This window comes from Camellia sinensis, chromosome 9 (genome assembly GCF_055761805.1).
Source record: "Camellia sinensis isolate YWXY chromosome 9, ASM5576180v1, whole genome shotgun sequence".
Taxonomy (NCBI): domain Eukaryota; kingdom Viridiplantae; phylum Streptophyta; class Magnoliopsida; order Ericales; family Theaceae; genus Camellia; species Camellia sinensis.
The window spans coordinates 57,415,043-57,436,275 of NC_138969.1; the positions used below are offsets into that span (position 1 = coordinate 57,415,043).

A 21,233-nucleotide genomic window follows, 5' to 3' on the forward strand; every position below is an offset into this window, starting at 1 on the left:
TTCTGAACGAGCACAATATGTAATATCACCGAGCGCTCAATCAGTGATGTCTGAGTCTTAAGGTCAGTCAAAAATGGGGTGTCTACACTAAGACAACAAAGGAAAGTCAAACCATTAGGAATCAAGGGGTATTTATTGAGTAAAAGCGGAGGCTTCCCCCCAATCAATGAATCTTTTTTTTTTCTTTCTTTTGCACACTCATTGGTGGCTGATACGCTCAAGAGTATGGAAACCGAACCAGAGAAACATGGATATAATAAGGATAGCCTAGTTGGTGACTCTGAGGTAGCCTTTTCCTCATAGCTGGACTACAAAGAACTGAGAGGAAAGTCGTGGAGATGCAAAAAGATGAAAGGTGGTTAAGAGACTTAACATCACCCATGATATGCTAGTGTAGGTCAATTCATCTAGAAAAGTAAAAGACACACTGCTAGAAGTCCATAGAGAAAATTGATCACAAAGGCGGAAGATTCCGATATTTGCTAATCCAAGAGTGTGTATAGAATGAGACATACTAATTAAAGTACACACACTCCAAAATGAGTAATGACCACAGAAAACATACACATATTACCATGTAATGGATATTCTCATCAATTCCAATATGCACCAAGCACTTCTCAAAAATTTCAAGCTTGCAAAACCAAACTAAGAAAATCTTTTTGGATTTTTTTTAAAACAAAGCAAGACAGAAAACGAACAAGCACACATTAAATGACTCAAAAAGAAAAAAACACACAGAAATCCAAAAAAAAAAAAAAAAAAAAATGAATAAACAACTTAACACAAGTCAAGTTTTCTCACCCAAACCACTTTAGTATGAACAAAGTTATGAGAATTGCAGTTCTTGGGTAGTGTCTTGACATTGTGATTCCCTTCCCTTCAATGGGAACCCGTCTTGACGTGGTTTTCAATTTCCTATTCCTAGGTCTAGGCAAATGTAAACTCGCTCTAAGTTTGGTCTCAAGCAAATCAAAATAACAAGGTCTATTATGACCCTTAACCTCATTACGACCAATGAAGTGTCTCCTATCCCACAAGATGTTGGAATTTCTTCCATCTCTATAAGACACTCTCCCATGCAACTCATAACAATAGGGGCGAATGTGACCATACATACCATAATGACGACAAACAAAAATAGGGTGTACAGAGTGTACCTTCTTTTCTTTGACCTTACCAACTTTAGGAAGATTGAGAAGTCTTTCCACTCGTTGAATCTTGTGCCTCCGTGCCCTTGAGTTCTTATATCATGAGATGTGGATGCACTTTGTTTTTGCTCTTTCGTACCACCAAAGCCAATTCCATTATTGTTAGAACAAATTTGTTGAGACCCAATGATATTGTCCAAAGTCTTTGATCCTTTGTTCCAAAGACCAATGGTTGCCATAGCACACTTGAGCTCTTCTTCTTTCTTGATGATTAGCTCTTCTAAGGCACCTTGAGACATCTCGAGAGTTTCAATCTTTTCTTCATATGTTGTATAGATTTGTTGTAGCTCATTCATCTTTGTCTCACAATTCAAGAGATTTGTACAAAGGACTTGTCGATCATTAGATATTTTGATGGCATCATTCCTAACCTTGGAAATCTTTTTCTTTAGTTTTACATTCTCAATTTCATATGCTTTGAGTATCGTAGTGAGTTTGTCATTCAATTTGGATAAGTTAAGAGATTCCTTATACAACTTTTCATAAGATTGCTGAAGCTCTTCATCATCACTCCCCGAGAATTCATTATCAGTGGCATTCTCAACCAGTCTCTTCGAATACTCTATTCATCCTTTAGTTTCGGAAGCCACCATGAAAGCAAGAAATTGTTCATGTCCCTCTTCACCTTGATCTTCGTTGTCACTTTCATCTTTATCAGTTTTTGATTCATCATCCCAGGTGATAGCAAGGGCTTTCTTCTTCGTCAAATGAGTAAGTCATTTTTTAGCAAAGTGGCCAAATCCTTGGCATTCATAGCATTGGACTCTTTCAGAGTTCTCTTATATCTTTCCTTTCCTTTTCTGGGTTATAGAATTAATTTTGAATTTATCTTTGCCTTTGGATTTATGAGTTGACTCTAAAAGATTAGGATTCTTTTTTGGAAAAGACTTTTTAAATTGTTTTATGAAAGCATCCGTAATCTTGGAGTCAATCTCACAATCTTCATCAGAATCCTTTCCAATTGTATGAGCACTACTAAAAGCAATATCATCTTTTTGTTTCTTTTTGAAATTTTTATGTGCTTCATAAGTTTAGAGTTTTCCAACCAAATGATCCAGCATGAGGTTGTCAATATCTTGAGCCTCCTCAATAGTCGTAACTTTTGGTTGGAACTGATCGGGCAAAGACCTCAAAATTTTTCCCACAGCCTTGGATTTTGGTATTTTTTCACCTAAATTGAAGCTGGAATTTAGAATGTCACTCAACTTCACATAAAATTCATCAAAGGTCTCACTATTTTTCATTGAAAGATTTTCGAAACTAGACGTGAGCCTTTGAAGTTTTGAGCGTTTAACAGAAGGAGTGTCCTCATGAATAGTTTGTAAGATATCTTAAGCCTCTTTTGTGACTTCACAATTGCAAATACGACTAAACTCTTTTTGGTGTGACGGCGCAAAAGAGAGAATTCATAACTTTACTATTCCAATTACTATTTTGGTAATCAGTTGTGTCCCATTTATCAATTGGTTTAGGGAAAGATACTCCATCAATGGTAATTGTTGGTTCGGTCCACCCATACATGACAGATTGCCAAACTTTTTTATCAATAGATTTTAAAAACAATTTCATCCGAGCTTTCCAAAAAGAATAATTGGATCCATCAAGTAGGGGTGGTTGAACCATAGAATTTCCCCCACGAATTGTATCCATTATCACAAATCAAACAAGATCTCGCTCCAAAAGTTTTTTAAAAAATAGAGCGACCTGCTCTGATACCAATTGAAAAACCTAGAAATGCTCTAGATATTGATTTGTGATTATGTATCAATTTTAAGTAGTAAATAACAATCCCAATCAAACAATCAAGACAAATCAACACAACGATTTTACGTGAAAAAATCACAATTGGAGCGCCTCCAATTGTGATAAAAAACCACAGGCAACTGCTACAAAACAATCCATTAAGAAGACATACAGGAATTATACAAGTGTACTTTCAATTGTCTAGGGAATCCGCACCCAAATCGAATTGACCCTTATGTGCCTCTTCTAACCCTGTCTTCCGCCGATGTCGAATCCACGACGCCGATGTCGAATCCACGACGATGAGCCACTCCAGAATCCACCAAAGCTTCGGGCCCAAATTCCCCTGAACTCATCGGAGAATAACTCTCTCTTTTGTATTGAATGAAACAAACAATCCTTTGATTTATACTTCTCAACCATGAGTTAAACTCAAACAAATATCAAAGAAAACTAGAAAGGAAACTCCAGATATAAACCCTAATATCCAAGAAGAAGTTCTGGAAGTCGTAACCCTAAAATCTGACAAAAACATATATTTATAGCAATCTGTTCCGCGATCTTTGCTAGAGCGTAGGAATGGTCGCTTGAGCGAACTGACACTCGAGCGCAGGAAATGCCGCTCGAGCGGAAAAATGCAACTCCCAGTACTTTTGCAGGAGATCAAACTTCTGGAACCAAAGATTCTCCGCTCAAGCGGACATGCAACTTCGAATGCTTTTTTGCATTTTGCTTCGAGGGCTCTACCTCTCGACCCCGCCTGGGAGCTGCCCGTGACTTGCCAAAGGGCGCTGCTCACTAGACCCCCGTGAGTTGACCGGGTAGCTCGATCCCCGACATAGTCAGCGAAGTGGCAATCATGAAAGAATTAACTTCTGAAACTTCTGTGCAAGGCACAAGTCGGGCTAGATTCACAAGTCGGGCTGGATTCATATCTAAATCTCACAGCCTCACAGAAATAAAAAGATTGAATGCAATTACAACTTAAAGGAGTTTTGTCAAACATGATTGCCAAGAATAAAAACCTAACATCCTAGATTTTCAAACGAACACCACAATACCTTATTGACTCAAAGTGAAAAGATCAACAGGTTGAAGAAGTTGAGTCGTTCCTAACACGTCGAATATAATAGATAAATCAAAGACCAAACACATGGGATTTCCCCACATCACCCAACTTTAGGAATCACGATGCTAACAAAGGTTACAAGCACCCCCACGAATCAGATAGCTTACCAAGATTCACAGAACTGAAACCCATTGGAAAAGCGTCTAAACTCGTAGGACACGTTGCCCCACTTCAACGATATACCCAATGCCTAATAACCACCAGACTATTAGTACTCCAGAATTCAAGAACAATCACACACTACAAGTTAGAAGCTCTCACAAAGAAATAGAGTTCGCTAAGGAAAACCCGGTTCAACCGCTTTAACTACGCCAACCCACTCAAAACAAAAAACAAATACTCTTGATAATTTACATTTCAAACTCAAGACTAGCCCACAATCACTGCCAACTCTCATTCAATTCTCCCACTAGAAAGAAACTCAACCCACAAATTGTACTACGATACAACACAATGGGAACATAGTAATCCATCAAGGCAATACATTCAATTATCCATCATCAATCCGTGCTCCATCCATTACACACGCCAACTCACGCTAACTTGACACAATTAGAGAATTAATTTTACCATAAAAAATTTATCATCGTTTTGAAAACACTTTTTTGAGTATAGAGAAAATATTATAAGTAGAAATAAATAAATAACATAACATAACATAAAATGTTCCAACTCACACCGCAGTAAAACAAAATTTTTGGACTCAGTTTTCAAGAACCAACAACAGTGATTCAATTCCAATGTCAGGCAAGGCCACAATATTAAAACTACGTTTCCATATCCCCCTTTTTGACATCACCACCAATGTCGACCAACAATCATTCAAGATTACCAATCACAAACGGTGATTTCACTAATTAATTTTAACATATATTGAAACAACAATTCACATAAACAACAATCATCTTGAGAGACAACAATACACATGCACGCTTATAAATTTTTAGCTCGTTATCACCGATTAACAATCACATCTCTCATTTTCAAAATTTCATCTTCTACCAAGTCAACTAATTTCCGTACATACTCACACTAAATACCGCACTCACCCAATCTAATTTCAACACCTTAGAATGCATTTTCAAGCACTCTTTAACTACACAATTTCTAGCCCAAAAAGAGAACAACTTACGAGGTTGTCATCTTCTTCCAGACAATTAACACCATAACCCCTTAGCACTTGGCACTCTAACAATATCTAGTGTTTCACTTTTGAGAAGATCAACAATTATGTATGTATTTTTTTTTTTAATCTCAAATTGTGTTGAAATTCTATTGTTAGGAAACTGATGCAACAATATATATGAAGCTCTCACTTTCTCACGTGAGAACTTATCTCACACGTGATGATGCAAATATTCAAGGGCAAATTACATTGTGAATCTTTATATTTAAACCCTTGTATCATTTTGACCCTATAATTTTAATCGATTCAATTTTGATTCTATTTTTATTTTTTATTTTTTATTTTATACTTTGTCTCAAATTGGTCCTATTGATTTCAATTGTTATAATTTTTTTTTATGATAAATGCACACATAAATAGCAAGTGTAAGGATTTTAAGGGTAAAATTATAAACTTGATCAATTCAATGGCTTAACATCAACCGACTTAGTGATCATTTTCTGTTAAAAAACCTAAGGAATTTATCAATTAGACCAAATTGACACATAATCTAAAATTTTGGGTCAAAATTGAGTCAATTGAAAGTGTAGGGACTAAAATGATACAAGCGGCAAAATATAGGGACTATTGATATAATTTACCCAATTTTCAAACGTCAAAAGGATCATCATATTGCAAATGAGGAAACAAATTCAAATAGGGAGACTTGAATCTATGACCTCCCACAATTTAAGTTTTAATACAGTATTAGATCACTAGTTATCACAAAAGATTAAATTATTATGAAATGAGCACAATAAAAGCATATCAAATTCTATCACCAAACATTTTCCGTAATGACAATAAAAAGAAACGAAAGAAAACGGACCTATTAAATGTTTTTGTTCAATAAATTTTGTGATTTTTTTTTTTCAATTTATTTATTTGCAAAAAGATAGCTTTAACATATGTGCTTAAGGTATGCAATCAAATAATAACATAAATTTTTTTGACTACACTATTTGAAAAACTGAAAAAAGAATATTCTGTAACATCATATTGCGATAACCGGTAACAAAATTCGTAATAGGGTGTGAAGATAATCAATTCTATTATCACACTAGAAAAAAATTAAGATTTTAGAAATCAAAATTTAGGAACAAAGTTATTTTTTATGGACCAAATATTTTTGTTGCGAAAAGTGTCATTATTATTTTTTTGGGACCAAATTTTTTGTCACAAAAACTAAACCATTTTGGGACTAAATTATTTTGTCCCTAAAAGTGTAGGATAATGTTTGAGAGCCCGAAATTAGGGGCTTGAATTTGGCTCAAAACCCAAAACGACGCCGTTTTGGGTTTTGATTTTTTTTTTCTTCCTTTTCTTTTCTTCATTTTCTTCATTTTCTTTCTTCTTCTTCGTTGAGTTGAACAGAGGCGAGAGAGAGAACACAGAGGTGAGAGCGAGAACGCAGCTCGTCGGTGTCCCAGCTCGTCGGCCGATCTCGCAGCTCGTCCCTCGTCGCTCGTCGGCATCGCAGCCCCACCTCCACCTCTGCCTCCGCCCGCCGCCGCCTCCGCCTCCGCCTCCTCCTCCACCTCCACCTCCGCCCGATTTTGTTGGCCCATTCAGTTCTTCTTCTCCTTCTTCTCCTCCTCCTTCTTCTTCCCCCTAATTTCGAGCCAAATTCGAGCCCCTATATTCGAGCTCTGTATCATTACCGAAAAGTGTATTTATTAGTAACATTTTCAAAATTTTGTCACTAAAAGCCTTATTTTTGAATTTTCAGGTAGTCTGATTCATTTCTCTCAAATTAATAGCAGATGAGAAAGGATTTATTCAAACCAAAGCTTGTTTCCAGAATCAGACTACCTGGTGGAAAAATCAATACGAATGAATGATTCGAATTACAGTGAGTTCAGATGAAGAAGTTGAATACGAATTACAGTGAGTTCAGTGAGTTCAAGTGATCGAAGTAGAGAGATGAATAAGTTGAAATACGAATGAATGATTCGAAGAGACTGGCGGAGATGAGAGAGAGAGAGAGAGAGAGAGAGAGAGAGAGAGATACCGTTGGAGATCTCTTCTTTAGACGACATGGTGATTTACAGAGCAAAATCGAGAGAGGGATCTTGATCTAACAATGAACCTGGTTACTCAGACACGATCGAGTGATTTGGGGAAAATGAGAGTCTAGGGCAAGATAGAAATCAATGATCGAGCAATTTGGGGGAAATGAGAGCTTAAGAAAAAAAGAAAATACAAATTGGTCTGAGTCCCAATGGTGGGCTCTCAAGGTTTTGTTTGAAAATATAAGTCCCAATAGTTGCTTCACCTGGTTTGCCGTTGCAAATAATATTTTTTGTGATAGTCAAATAATCAGTCGCAAAAAAATAGACGCAAAACTTATTTTTCTAGTAGTGGCTACTTGTAGCAGCTTGCTTTCGAAGGTTATCCAACAAGATCTTCAACTCCAGATTGAATAATTCCGTATCTGGCACATCATCCGCATTAACGATATTGTAATTTGGATATATTGACATAGTGCCAAGTATGGGCTTGTTCGAGTGTCGCAGCATACATTAGTCATACAATGCAATTGCCTCCATGTAATTAGGACAAAGTTGTATGAGCTTACTAGTAGACAACTTGATAGGACTACGACACGTTTCAAGCTTAGCATCTCCCCTGCAAAAACGTGATTGCATTAACTCTATCTGAGTTTTCTCCAACTGATAAATTGTTGAATACATATTTCATTTTATCGGTGTTAGAGGAGAGAGAGGGGAGGAGGGTGTTGAGGTTCGACTCGTATGTGCTATTGTAATTACCGGTGTCAATACAATAGCTGGTTAGGAAGTTAGGCTGGGCAAGGGTGAGAACAAGAAGGTTTATGAGAATGTGAGAAAGGAAGAGAAATTGTGTCCCAGAAACCATTCAGTGTACATATAACAAGGTTTATGAGGGTTGAATAGAAAGTTGCTTTGGTTCTTTCAATTATATAACAAAGTCCCATAGATCTTCGAATGTAGGTTTCGTCCAAATCCCAAACCAATATAGGAAGCATTCACACTTAGAAGAGTACTAGGAAGTAGAAAATCCCAAACCAATATAGGAAGCATTCACACTAAAAAGAGTACTAGGAAGTGCAACACAACTACTGATTTAACTGGATGAATGAGAATATACTTCAAGAGGAGCCATGAAATAGAAATTTGATGCTTCCTTAAACATTGTCGTAGAATTTTTTAACTGATTTTTTTAATCCAAAATAATGTAGGTTTTTGTGAATTAATTTATTTTATGGTAAAGCACCTATCATTATAGCTCATAATCTTTTTATTTATTTATTTATTTAAAATGTGGATAAACTACATTGATCGACCAACCGTGAGGTTTAAAAAAATATAATAAATCTCACAAATTTGATATAATTACACTAACCTCCTTTTTAACAAGGTTAAAGAGACCGAAACTAATGTAGATCGTGTGAAAATATAATAATAAATAAGTTATAATATACGTTTCAGTAGAAAGGAGATGACAATATCTTTTTTCGAGCCATATGACCAACAAATTAGTAATGAAAAATGAGGTAAGTGTTATGTGCATTAAAACTTTTTAAATAGAATTTAATGTAATTATGTTAAATTTGTGAGACTTGTATGTTTTTCAAACTTTGATGACAATTAGTGTAATTTAACTCAAAAAATTATGTTATAAAAATTGAAACCAACAATGGTGCTTAGTTTTGTGAGAGAATATGAAAAAAGTGAAAGTGTGGAAAAATAATTTTAAAATAATAGAAATAGAAGTGATTTATGTATTAGATTGTATAAGTTTTGTACCTCTATCATTTTAAATTTTATTTTAGGTAAATTACACTGACCTCTTCTAAGAATTTTTAAATGACAAAAATCTCCATGGGTTTTAACTTTAAATTACATTGACCTCCCCTGAGGTTTAATAAAATTGCAAAAATCTCCCCTAAAGTTTTTACAATGACAGAAACCTCCTTTGAGGTTTAATTTTTATAATAGATTTCCTCTTCTGTTATTTTATTGTAAAAAAAAAAATTGTGAACATCATTAAATAGTTAAATTATATTTTTAATTTTACTCTTTAAAACTGTGTCCAATTACTAAGCAATTGAAAAAAAAAAATACAATTTCTTTCTTTTTGTTAAGTCACCACTAACAGGTAACAACTCCATTGATGCACGTGTATGAATAGAGGAGGAAAATATCTAGGTTGATTAGAGATATCCAGTTAGTTAGTTAGTAAGTTTGTTAGAGATATTTAGTTAGTTGTAACCACTTGTGCTTGTATATCTATGAGCTCTGCTCATCTATTCATTCAATGGCCCTGTTTGGTATAGCTGTTAAAACAGCTTATAGATTATAGCTTAACAGATTATAGATTATGACTTTAATCAGAAGTTGTTAATCTGTTTGGTGTAACTGTTGGATTATAGATTTAAGTTGCTGAGTAGTGTTTGTTAAATAAGCTGTGAAATAGCTTTTTCAATTAATTTTTATTTTTTGTTTGTCTACATTTCTCATAAATAATAATAATAATAATCTATAGTCCATTTGAGTCTTTTTCTATTTTTAAAAAAATAAAAAATAAAAAAATTTAAGAGTATAACCATAAATTAACATGTCCACAGCAGAAGCTGATAATCAGAAGCAAAGGGTGAGCAGCTTCTCAGAATCAGCTTTTTTGAGTTAAAATAAGCTGTTAGAATCAGAAGCTGTTTGAAATAAGTTTAACCAAACAGTCCAAAATAACTTTTTCAAAGCTAAAAGCCATAAGTTGGCTCTGAAAAGCTGAAACAAACACCCCCAATGGAATCAGTTTATCATTTTCCACATAGTATCAGAGCATAGATAAGCTCAAACGAGCATCGATTCTTGGTTTCAATGGATGATCCTCCAGTCTTAGTTTCTTCATCAATTTCTTCATCTTCTTCAACTGCAATTCCTTCAAACCTAACAATTTTCATCTCCAATCTGTCCTCGTTTGTGACAGTGAAGCTCGATGCTTCAAATTTTTTGGTTTGGAAGAACCAAATCCAAAACATCTTAAGGGCTACAAGTTTGCTTGAATATGTTGATGGAACAATTCCATGTCCACCAGCAAAAATCAAGGACTCTTCTGGATCTGAAGTTTCTAATCCGGCACGAGTACAGTGGGATCTAACAGGTGCACATTTGCTCAGTTGTGTTACGACAACTCTATCCTCTTCGATCTATTTGACTGTAATACAGTTTCAACACTATTATGAAATCTGGAATGCTTTGATTAAAAGATTCACCATTCTTTCTCGATCACATATTCATCAACTCAAAAATAAGCTGAATAATGTGTCCAAGAAAGGTGAATCCATGGAGGATTATTTGAATCACATTAAGGAATTATCAAATCAGTTGGCACTCACATCTGCTATAGTTAAAGATGAAGATCTAGTGTTAATCACATTGAATGGGCTCCCAGATGAATATGACTTCTTTAAAACTGCTACTACGGCAAGATCAGAAGGTATTTCAATGGAGGAGTTATGTGTTGCTTTGTTCCGAATCTATTCATTTTGAACTAAAAAGTCAAAAAATTATCACCTGTTGAGCAACCTAATGTTGCTTTTGAAAAAAATTATCATCTGTTGAGCAACCTAATGTTGCTTTCTCTGCTGCTCGAGGCTCATGGTCTAGTCAGTCTGGTTCTTCTGGATCTTCTCAAGGCCAAGTTTCTCATTCACAAGGTCAATATTTTTCTAAAAGAGGCAGAGGAGGTCAATTTTCTTATCAATCTCGCAACCATGGTAGATCTTTTTCTAGAGGCAGAAGGCGTAATGGTCCAGTTTGTCAAATTTGTGGTGTCTTTGGCCACGTAGCATTTGATTGCTGGTATCGATTGGATGCACATTATCAACCTCATTTTCAATCTTCTTCCCAGTCTATGTCTAACTCTAAAGCCTTTGTTGCTTCTTCTTCTCTTCCAAATCAGTCCACATCTCACTCATCTTCCTCTTCCATTCCTTAGTACCTGGATTCGGTTGCTATTGATCATATGACAATTGATTTGAACAATTTAAGTCTCTATCAAGCCTATCTTAGCACTGATCGTATTACTTTCGGAAATGGACAATCTGTTCCTATCCATCGCACTGGTCAAGGTATTTTACCAACTCCTAATTTCTTTTTTTGTCTCAATAATATTTTGCACTCTCCTACTATTTCTTCTAATCTTCTCTCAGTTTATCAACTTGCTAAAGACAATAATTGCAACATTATTTTTGATGCTTCTACTTTTCTGATTCAGGACAAGCAATGGAAGAGAATTCTTTACAAGGGTTCTAACACCAATGGCTTGTATCATTTTCAATCTCATCTGCATTCATCTGTTGTGTCTCAGGCTCATTTTTATGCTTTGAATAAAACTGTCTTTGCAGAAGTGTGGCGTCATAGATTAGGCCATCTTTCTTCTCAGAAATTTACTTTTCAAAAGAAGCATTTTTCTTGTACAAATCATAAGCCTGATACTCTTGCTTCTTGTTCAGATTGTTGTGTTTCTAAAAGCCATTGATTGCTATTTTAATTGTCAAATTCCACTGTTAAACCAATGTTTTGAAAATCGAACCGGTAAGTGAAATGGAAAAGGAATCAGGTGGAAGGGTCACCGATTTAACTGTCGGGTCAAAGCGGTCGAATCGTGACATCATAATTAATATTATATAATTAAAAAATATAATTATAAATTATAAATAAATAAATATATATATAAATACTCAAATAAAAATAAAAATATTGCATAGTATTTATTAATAATATTTAATAAAATCATAATTGATAAGAAAAAGTCATTTGTTTTAAAGAAATTACAGTTTTTTAACATTTCCTCCAAACAAATTGATTGAATGCTAGATTTAATCTTGGAGGGAAATGAAATTTTCAACTCTCCTTCTAATCAATATGATTCAAATAATTTGATTGAATCCCACATAGAATTGTAGGTTCTCTTTGAAAAATCTTTTCCTATAAATACTAATAGATTTTTATAACCTCCTCAAACTTCCAATAAGACTCCTCTTTATTAGAGGAGACTCTTGAAGTAAGATTTTCTAGTTAAAATTTTGAAATATATATATATATATATATATATATAAAAGAAAAAAAGAAAGAAAGGAAGAAGAAAAAAAAAAGGTATATAAAACCCGATCTGGGTCACCAGTTCTGGCCGTTCAACCGCTAGTTTTGCCGGGTTTTCAATTTTACACGGGTTTTGCCCTTCGTTTGGGTTTAGAGGGTTTTTTCGGACCAGAACAAGGTCAGTTTTCGATCCAACCGGTCCTCCCAGTCCGGTCCAAGTTTCAAAGCAATGTGTTAAACAACCCTTGTCCTTAATTCACAGTGATGTTTGGGGTCCCTTTAATAAATCTACATTTGGTTTCAAGTTTTATGTGATTTTTGTGGATGATTTTAGCCGATTCACTTGGCTATGTCCTTTAGCCTACAAAAGTGAGGTATTTGCTGAATTTGTTGAATTCAAATCTTATGTTGAGAAGCAATTTTTCACTTCTTTTCAAGTTCTTCACACTAATGGTGGTACTGAATATTTCAATAATAAAATGCAAGCCTTTCTCTTAAATAGTGGGATTGTTCATCAAAATTCATGTCCATATACCTCACCTCAAAATGGTGTGGCTGAGCACAAGCATAGACACATTATTGAAGCTTTCATTTCTTTAATTCATCATGCCTTTCTTCCACTACATTTTTGGTTTGATGCTATTGCTACTGCTACCTTTCCTATTAACAGAATGCCATCTTCTATTCTTGCTAATAAGTCTCCTTATGAGGTGCTTTTTCACTCTATACCATATTATTCTTTCCTTAGAGTGTTTGGTTGTCAATGTTTTCCTTGGCTTCAACCATATACTTCATCTAAGCTTCATCCTCAATCTGTTTGTTGTGTGTTTTTGGGTTATCATCCATTTGCTAAGGGCTATGCATGTATTGATCCTAAACCTGGTAAGCTTTTTCTGTCTAGGCATGTGATTTTTCATGAACATATTTTTCCTTTTTCTTTTTCTTCTGTTTCTCCTTGTCTAACTGCTTTGTCTCAATCTTCCTCTTGGGAGATATTCAGTCTTTCTTTTGGACCTCTCCACATATCCATCAGTCCGTACATTGCCTTGCCGATACAGCTCCTCTTGCCCCAGCTACAGGTCTATCTTCTCAGTGACAACTTTTAAATCAGTCTACTGCTCAGCCTCGGATTCTAGTTCAGACAAATACTACTTCTCTGCCTCATTCTGTTTTTCTAGCTCCATCAGAGCCTCCTCAGTCTGTTTTTCCAACTTCAACTGCTCAGCATGGTTCTCCAGCTCCTCTCCACACTGCTTTCACGACCTGCCCTACCTCTGTCTTGTCTCAATCTGTTCAGTCTCTCGTTGTAGCCGTGCCATCTGCTGTTGTGTCTATAGCTCTGCCATTTGCTACTGTCTTTTTGTCTATTCAGGTTCCAACTGTAGCCCTACCATCTGCTCAATCTCCAGCTGCATTTCTGCCTCCAGCTGCACATTTGTCCTCTACACAGCTTATGCCTGCTATTTCTAATATATACAGTCCACCACCACTCTATATGTATCCTATTCACTCCATACACATTGACCTTCCTCCTTTACCTCTACCTTCTTCTACCAATATTCATCCTATGATCACTAGATCAAAATCCTCTGCTCATTCTACTTCTTTCAGCTTTTTTTCTTCTTTATACACTGATTCTGATCCTCTCACCTATAAAGCAGCCCTTACCTCTTCTATTTGGTTTAAGGTTATGAAAGAAGAGTTTGGGGCTTTGCAAAAGCAACACAACTGGTCCTTAGTGCCATTACCTTCCTATAAAAATCAAATTGGGTGTAAATGGGCGTTTAAGATCAAACGCAACTCTGATGGTTTCAATTGCTCGTTATAAGGCTCGCCTTGTTGCTAAAGGCTACCTCCAACAAAATGGCATTGATTTTCAGGAGACTTTTAGTCCAGTTTCCAAGCTTCCTACTATCTCGATTATTCTTTGTCTTGCCTTGCATAATCACTGGCCACTCAAAGAGTTGGATATATCCAATGCTTTCTTTCATGGCAAGCTTGAAGAAGAGGTGTTCATGACCTAACCACTTGGTTTTGTTAATTCTTCCTATCCTACTCATGTGTGCAAGCTTCATAGGGCTTTGTATGGGCTTAAGCAAGCTCCTTGTGCTTGGTATTTAACATTTTCTACCTTCTTACTCTCTTAAGGTTTTTATAATAGTCATTGTGATTCCTCTCTTTTCATTTACAAAACACCCTCTTCCATTACCATTTTAGTGGTCTATGTTGATGATATATTACTTACTGGCAGTGATCCCTCTCATATTCACTTCTTAGTTACTCAAATGCATCTTGTTTTCTCTATGAAAGAATTAGGCAATCTGTCCTATTTTTTTGGGATCTCTGTTCAAGCTTCTACTACTCATTATTTCATTTCTCAACAAAAGTATGCTTAGGAAATTATTCGCAAAGCTGGGTTGGATGATTGTAAGACTTGTCCATCTCCTATTTCTGTTATACCTGGTTTGTCTCCTACTTTTGATCTTTCATTTTCTAATCATTCTCTATATCGTAATCTTGTTGGGGCTTTGCAATACTTAACCATCACTTGTCTTGATCTCTCTCTAGCTGTCAATCAAGCTTGCCAACACATGCATGACCCTACCAATGGTGATTTCTCTGTTGTTAAACGTTTGATTCGGTTTGTTAAAGGCACTCTCACTCATGGTCTGACATATACACCTAGCACCTATGGTGTTCATGCATTTTCTGATTCTAACTGGGTTGGGGACACTGTTGATCGCAAGTCCACATCTGGCTATTGCATATTTTTGGGCTCTAATCTTGTTTCTTAGTCTGCCAAGAAACAGGCCATTATCTCTTATTCCTCGATCGAGGCTGAATATCGAGCTTGAGCTCATATTGCTGCTGAAATTAGTTGGATACGCATGTTACTTGCTGATTTGTTTGTGCCCTCTCCTACTTTTCCTATGGTTTGGTGTGATAATCTTTCTGCTCTTGCTTTGGCATCCAATCTCGTGTTTCACTCCCGTTCCAAGCATATTGAAGTTAATTGCCATTACGTTTGTGAACAAGTGCTTGCTAAACATCTTTCTCTTTATTATGTTCCCACCATTGATCAATTGGCCGACATTTTCACCAAACCGCTGTCTATCTCCCGATTTCAGTATCTTAAGGACAAACTCATGGTGTCTTTCTTTTTGTTAAATCATCACTAACAGGTAACAACTCCATTGATGCACGTGTGGGAATAAAGGAGGAAAATATCTAGTTTGGTTAGAGATATCTAGTTAGTCAGTTAGTAAGTTTGTTAGAGATATGTAGTTAGTTGTAACCACCTGTGCTTGTATATCTATGAGCTCTGCTCGTCTATTCATTCTCAGTTAGTTGTAACCACCTGTGCTTGTATATTTATGAGATCTGCTCATCTATTCATTCAATGAGAATCAGTTTATCATTTTCCACACTTTTCCCTTTGTTATGCATGCAATTGCTATTGCTTACATATGCATTCTTTATCGAAAACCCACATCTTGCCAATTATATTGGAAATTGACTTTAAAAGATCCCCACAATCCATCACTACAAGCTAGATTTTTTTTCATTATCCTTCTTTGCTCAGGACTCTACGTGGAGGAAAAAATGAAGTGACAAGAGGGGACTATATGGAGTGATATGGTAAGGTAGTGGCTACATGGATGATGGTTGTGATTGGTTGGAGAAGAGGGTTATGGTTGGGTGATGACCAGTTCGGATCCTCTGCCATTGTTTCCTGAGGCTGTTCCTGTGATGGGTCAAAACAACGTCGTTTTGATTTTTTTTTTTTTTTTTTTTCTCAGTGCAGGCCGAAGCTCCTTCTTCTTTTGTCTTCTTCTTTGGCAGGCCGAAGTAGAGTTTTGCAAATTTTTTATTTTTTATCTTTTATTTTTTGAAACAAACAAAGTGGGTTTGCTTGAAGTTGTTTTCAAGCCTTTGATCTATGGATTCTAATATGGAAATTACATTAAACCAAACAAACCCTTTTGGAGTTTGGTCTTAAAACTAGCCTTCTCATTCAAAATAAGCTGGTTTTGGCTTCTGGGTACCTTTTGTTTCTCTGCAAATCAACAGAAATGAAAGGAAGAAGAATAGAGGATGCATTTAGGTTTCTAACCTTTTTTCTTGTTTTGGGCTTCAAGAAGAAAAACACCTCTTCAGGTTTCTAACTTTTTTCTTGTTTTGGGTTTGAAGAGTTGTTCTTTTCCTCTCTCTCTCTCTCTCTCTCTCTCTCTCTCTCTCTGTCTCTCTCTTCCTATGTGCTTGGCTCTTCTTCCTCTTTCTCTTCTTTGATTTCTAATGTTGTTTTTTTTTTTTTTGAAAAGAGTTTCTCGGGATTCAAATCGCGGTGGTAAACGCTGTGACTGTGACAGAAATCAACAACGCAGACCAACTGTTTGAAGAACTTCTGAGCTGAGTCTTCCTTCAATCGGCCTTGGGAGACTTTCTCGAAAAGTTTGCCGCCACAGAGGTGCTCCATAGCAAAGTAGATTTTGGGCTTGGTAGCCATGGCTTCGTAGAGCTTCACGATGTTGGAGCGATGAACTTTCTTCATTATCGATATCTCGCGCTTCACTTGATCCATCATTTCGGCTTCGATGATTTTGTCTTTGTAGACGACTTTCATGGCGACAGTCTCACCAGTGAGGGGATTTATTTTCGATGTGTTTGCAGTGGCAAGTGCGATCAACGATCCTGGTGTTGGTTTGAAGAACTATTAGCATTGCTATGTAGAGGTTGAAATGAATGAAGGAGGTTTGGCATCTGTTCCAGTTTTGTAGCAAGGAGCTTCGACCTGCGTTGGAAAATAGAAGAAGAAGAAGAAGAAGAAGAAGAAGAAGAAGAAGAAGAAGAAGGAAGAAGAAAAAAAAAGAGGTCAAAACGATGTCGTTTTGACTCGCCACAGGAACAGCCCCAGGAAACAACTGCAGAGGATCCAGCCTCTGGTGATGACTAGGTTGTGGGAGGCAGAAAGAGTGGTTGTAGTAGGGAGGTGTCGCAAGCATGAAGTTATTGTTATTGCCGCACAGTCCTAGGGTAAAGAAGAATAATGAAATAAAATAGGATTATGCAAAATCTTTTAAAGTTAATTGACATCATACTTGATAACATGTGGGTTTTGGAAAAAAAAAAAAAAAAAAAGAAGAAGAAACCACACACAATCAACACTAGGTGTGACATATGAAGGAGAGAAAATCAGAATTGTGTGTGATTTTTTTAATTTAATTTCCTCGTAATTTGATACAACATTAAAAGATGAAATTGAAAATATAATTAAATTATTGGATCCTGTCAATAATTTATGTTATTTTTCATAGGATAAAGTAACAAAAGAGGGAATTTCTATTCAAAAACTAAATTTCAAAGGAGGTTTTTGTCATTTTTAAAAATTGTAAAAGATTTTTGTAATTTTATTAAATTTAAAGAAGGTCTGTGTAATTTAAAACTAATCCTCAAGAAAAGATTTTATTATTTCAAAAACTTTATGAAAGATTTTTGCAATTTTAATAATTTTTAAGAAAAATCAATACAATTTAAAACTAAACCTCAGGAAAATATTGTCATTTTAAAAAAGTCAATTTTTTTTTTCACAAGTTCATTAAGTTAATGGGATGTCAATGTAATTTATTTTTATATTTTTTTGATTTTCTACTTGTGTTGAAATTCTTCCTAAACTTTAAAAGGATATCATTTTGTGGCCCCACACCAACAACCAATATAAACCAGCCATGTAGTTTTACAACCTGCCTTGGTAATGTCGCTACAAAAATTTTAAAAAGATGAAAGGGTCAAATCAGCTTAAAAAAAAAAACAACGAAAAAAACAGAAGAGAAAGTACTAGGAAAGAAGGACGACTATGACCGACTCCGTTTGTCATTATTTTAGTCATAAAAAATTAAATAATTTGTTTTAATTATAATAAATAAAACATCACATCACTTTAATTCATAATTATTATATTATTTTTTCATAAAAGGTTAAAAAAATTAAAATTTTTTTCTTAAATCAAACTTTTTAACCCAAATCAAAATAGTAAAAAAAGTTAAGAAGCCGACTCACATCCCAAACGGAGGTTATATATTTTTTGGGATGTTTTGGGAATGCATTGTTAGTTTATTTTTGATTTTATTGATTTTTTTAAAAAATTTTTTTAATTTTTTTTAGGTTTTTGGATTCAACTTGATAAGTAGAATCAAAAAAATTATAATTTTCTTTTTAAAAATTCAAAAAAGACAAAAATAAGTTTTTTGGCATATTTTTATCTTTAGTATTTTTTTTGGAGTTTTTCAAAAAAAAAAAAAAATTTGAGATTCGTCTCGACAAGACGGGCGAGAAAAATAAAAAATTTTGATATAATTTTGAAAAAAAATCTCTAAAAATTAAAAAAATTCAGAAAAAATATGTGGCTTTTATTTTTTTTTATTTTTTTTATTGCCAAAATGGGCCAATGTGTTCAATCTGGGGAGAATTTCATACATGTGTAAACTTTGAAAAATAATTATAAATTGATGATATATTTTATTAACATCAATAATTAAAATTATAAATTTTTTCATATGTATGTAATAATTTTTTCGACTTATCATTGACAAATATTTTTGGAGAATTCATTTTAAGATTTATTAAGATTTTATAAAATAAATGACGTATAATATTTTCATAATAGTTAAGGTTCTTTAATATTTTTACAGAGAATTTGGCTCAGAGAAATTTTGTCCGATTTAAAGAAATTTCGCCTCGACTGAAAGAAATTTTAATTTTCACAAAAAAATTTTGAAATTTCTCTGTGATCATACTAGAGAAATTTTTAAATTTCTCTGTAAAATCATCAAAATTTTTCAGTGAAAATCGAAATTTCTCTGAGTCAGGACTGAAATTTCTTTGAGTTGGGCGGAATTTATTTGAGTCAAATTTTCTCTGTAAACATATTGAGGGACATTAGCTAATAAAAAAAAAAATCTTAAATCTCTCTAACTATACAAAATTAAAAAGTGATGTTTAACTAATTTTCCCAATATTTTTCCGTTCAATCTTTACGTACTGCTTTGTTTGTGGCTTGTAATTCCGTTTTCATTTTTTTTTCATAGGAGTTCAATTCAAAATGTCACTACAACATAATTGTGAAATGGTCAAATTATTTTAAAAAAATAAACAAATAAAATGAAATAAGGACAATCTTTAGTTTTAACCCGAGGCTAAAACTAATAAAATAAATAACTTAAACCAACTGTTTGGCTTTTCTTGCCTTGTTCTGGATGTTCAGTCCCTGTTTGGGATCTTGGAAGAGCATTTTCAATATTATTATCTATTTTATTTATCTAAAAATTTTAGATGCATCTAAATTAAGGCCAAGTTTGGCATGTTCAGGAAAAGCTAAAAAACCAAAAAGTTACTCAAAAATTTAGAAAGTTAACACTATTCACCAAAAGTCAACAATTACGGCTGTACAACTCCCAATCTTAATTTTCTCCTACAAACCAATTTTTACAATTTTTTATTACACATTTTTCTATAAAAAGTCAAAAAGTTAACTCAAACATCTATATTTTCTTCCTCAATTTTTTAGTCCAAAAAGACAAAAAATACACTTATTTAGGACATCCCAAACAACCCCTTAAGTGTATTAAAAAATATAGGAGATTTTTTTTATAGTTCCTGATATTAAGATTTTATAACATGAAGGATACCTAATATTTTCATAATGTCTAGGGTCCGTTAATATCGATTCAGAGAAAATTCGATCCATAAAATTTCTCTGGACTTTCCAGAGAAAATTCAATCCAGAGAAATTCTCTGGACTTTGGTTTGAAATTTCTCTAATATGTTCACAAAATTTTCTAATTTGTTCAATTTTCTCTGATTTGCTTTCAATTTTCTTTGTGTTTTGATCAAACCAGAGAAAATTGTATTTTTCACTAATTCCATCCATCAAACCAGTTCTCAAACAAGAGTACAGTATCAACTTGCTTTGCGCCAACTATCAAATACGATCTCACAATAGATTTCATAAATTTGGGAAGAATTGAACATCAAGGAGTACCTGTGTAGTTTATATTGCTGTAGTTCATTAACAGTACCGTTTCACCGTGGAAATTGACAATCTCTTTTCTAATTTTACCTAGAGAAAATTCGATTCATAGAATTTCTCTAGACTTTCTAGAGAATTTCTGTAATGACCCCAAAATGCGTATAAGAAATCATCTTTATTTACCTATGAGACGACGTGTTTTAATTTAATTATATCTATTAGAATTGACGCATTATCTGTTGAGTTACGGACTTCAAATTGAAATTACCGACCTTTATGGGTTCAGAAATCAAAATTGAGTACTTGGGTATGTTAATGGGAATTTTTAGAACTATTGGGGAAAATTAATTAGAAATCTAATTTGTCTGATTCGTTAATGCACGTTTGGGTGGCTAACTTTGTACTGCAAATTGAAGACCCTAGAGACTTTAGAAACCAGAACAGGGGACATATTTATGATCGTCACAATTTTTAGAGTCACCTGGGAACTTTAATTGAAATTTGATTTTGCGCGATTCGTAAGGCCACGTTTGGTTCTCCCTATTGTGTTAAGCCTTGTGTGTGTGTTTATTTAGATATATAGATATGTTTGTGAGTGTTTGGTCTCATCTTTTGGAAGCCAAAATATCTAAAAGAGAGAGAGGAGAACCGTGGGGGAGAAAAGAGAGGGGAGACCAAGAAAAGCTTAACAATCATGGTGGTTTGAAGGGAATTGAAGATAGAGGAGGAAGAACAACCATGGAAGCTTGGAGAAATCAAAGAGTGAACTAAGGTAAGATTAATTATCTTGAATCCTTATGTTTGAGACATCAATTTCATGAAATCATGATAATAAGGGAAGCTTTGAACCCATGGTTTTATGTATATGTAT

The 21,233-nt window shown here is 34.4% G+C and overlaps 1 protein-coding gene across 1 annotated transcript; it reads left to right on the plus strand.

The window, feature by feature from the left end:
* Nucleotides 1-11,257: 11,257 nt before the first annotated feature.
* LOC145799446 (uncharacterized) lies at nt 11,258-14,164 on the plus strand. The gene is made up of 4 exons (XM_082889031.1): nt 11,258-11,363; nt 11,445-11,559; nt 12,671-13,218; nt 13,515-14,164. Exons 1-4 carry the CDS (start codon nt 11,258-11,260, stop codon nt 14,162-14,164), a joined length of 1,419 nt encoding a protein of 472 aa, XP_082745157.1.
* Nucleotides 14,165-21,233: the final 7,069 nt, after the last annotated feature.

What these genes read in the sequence shown, in the direction of transcription:
- LOC145799446 (XM_082889031.1), top strand. Translation starts at nt 11,258, where the DNA reads ATGACAATTGATTTGAACAATTTAAGTCTCTATCAAGCCTATCTTAGC. An exon ending in TATCCATCGCACTGGTCAAG is followed by an intron (nt 11,364 to 11,444) that starts GTATTTTACCAA and finishes ATCTTCTCTCAG; the next exon opens with TTTATCAACTTGCTAAAGAC. An exon ending in GGTTCTAACACCAATGGCTT is followed by an intron (nt 11,560 to 12,670) that starts GTATCATTTTCA and finishes GGATGATTTTAG; the next exon opens with CCGATTCACTTGGCTATGTC.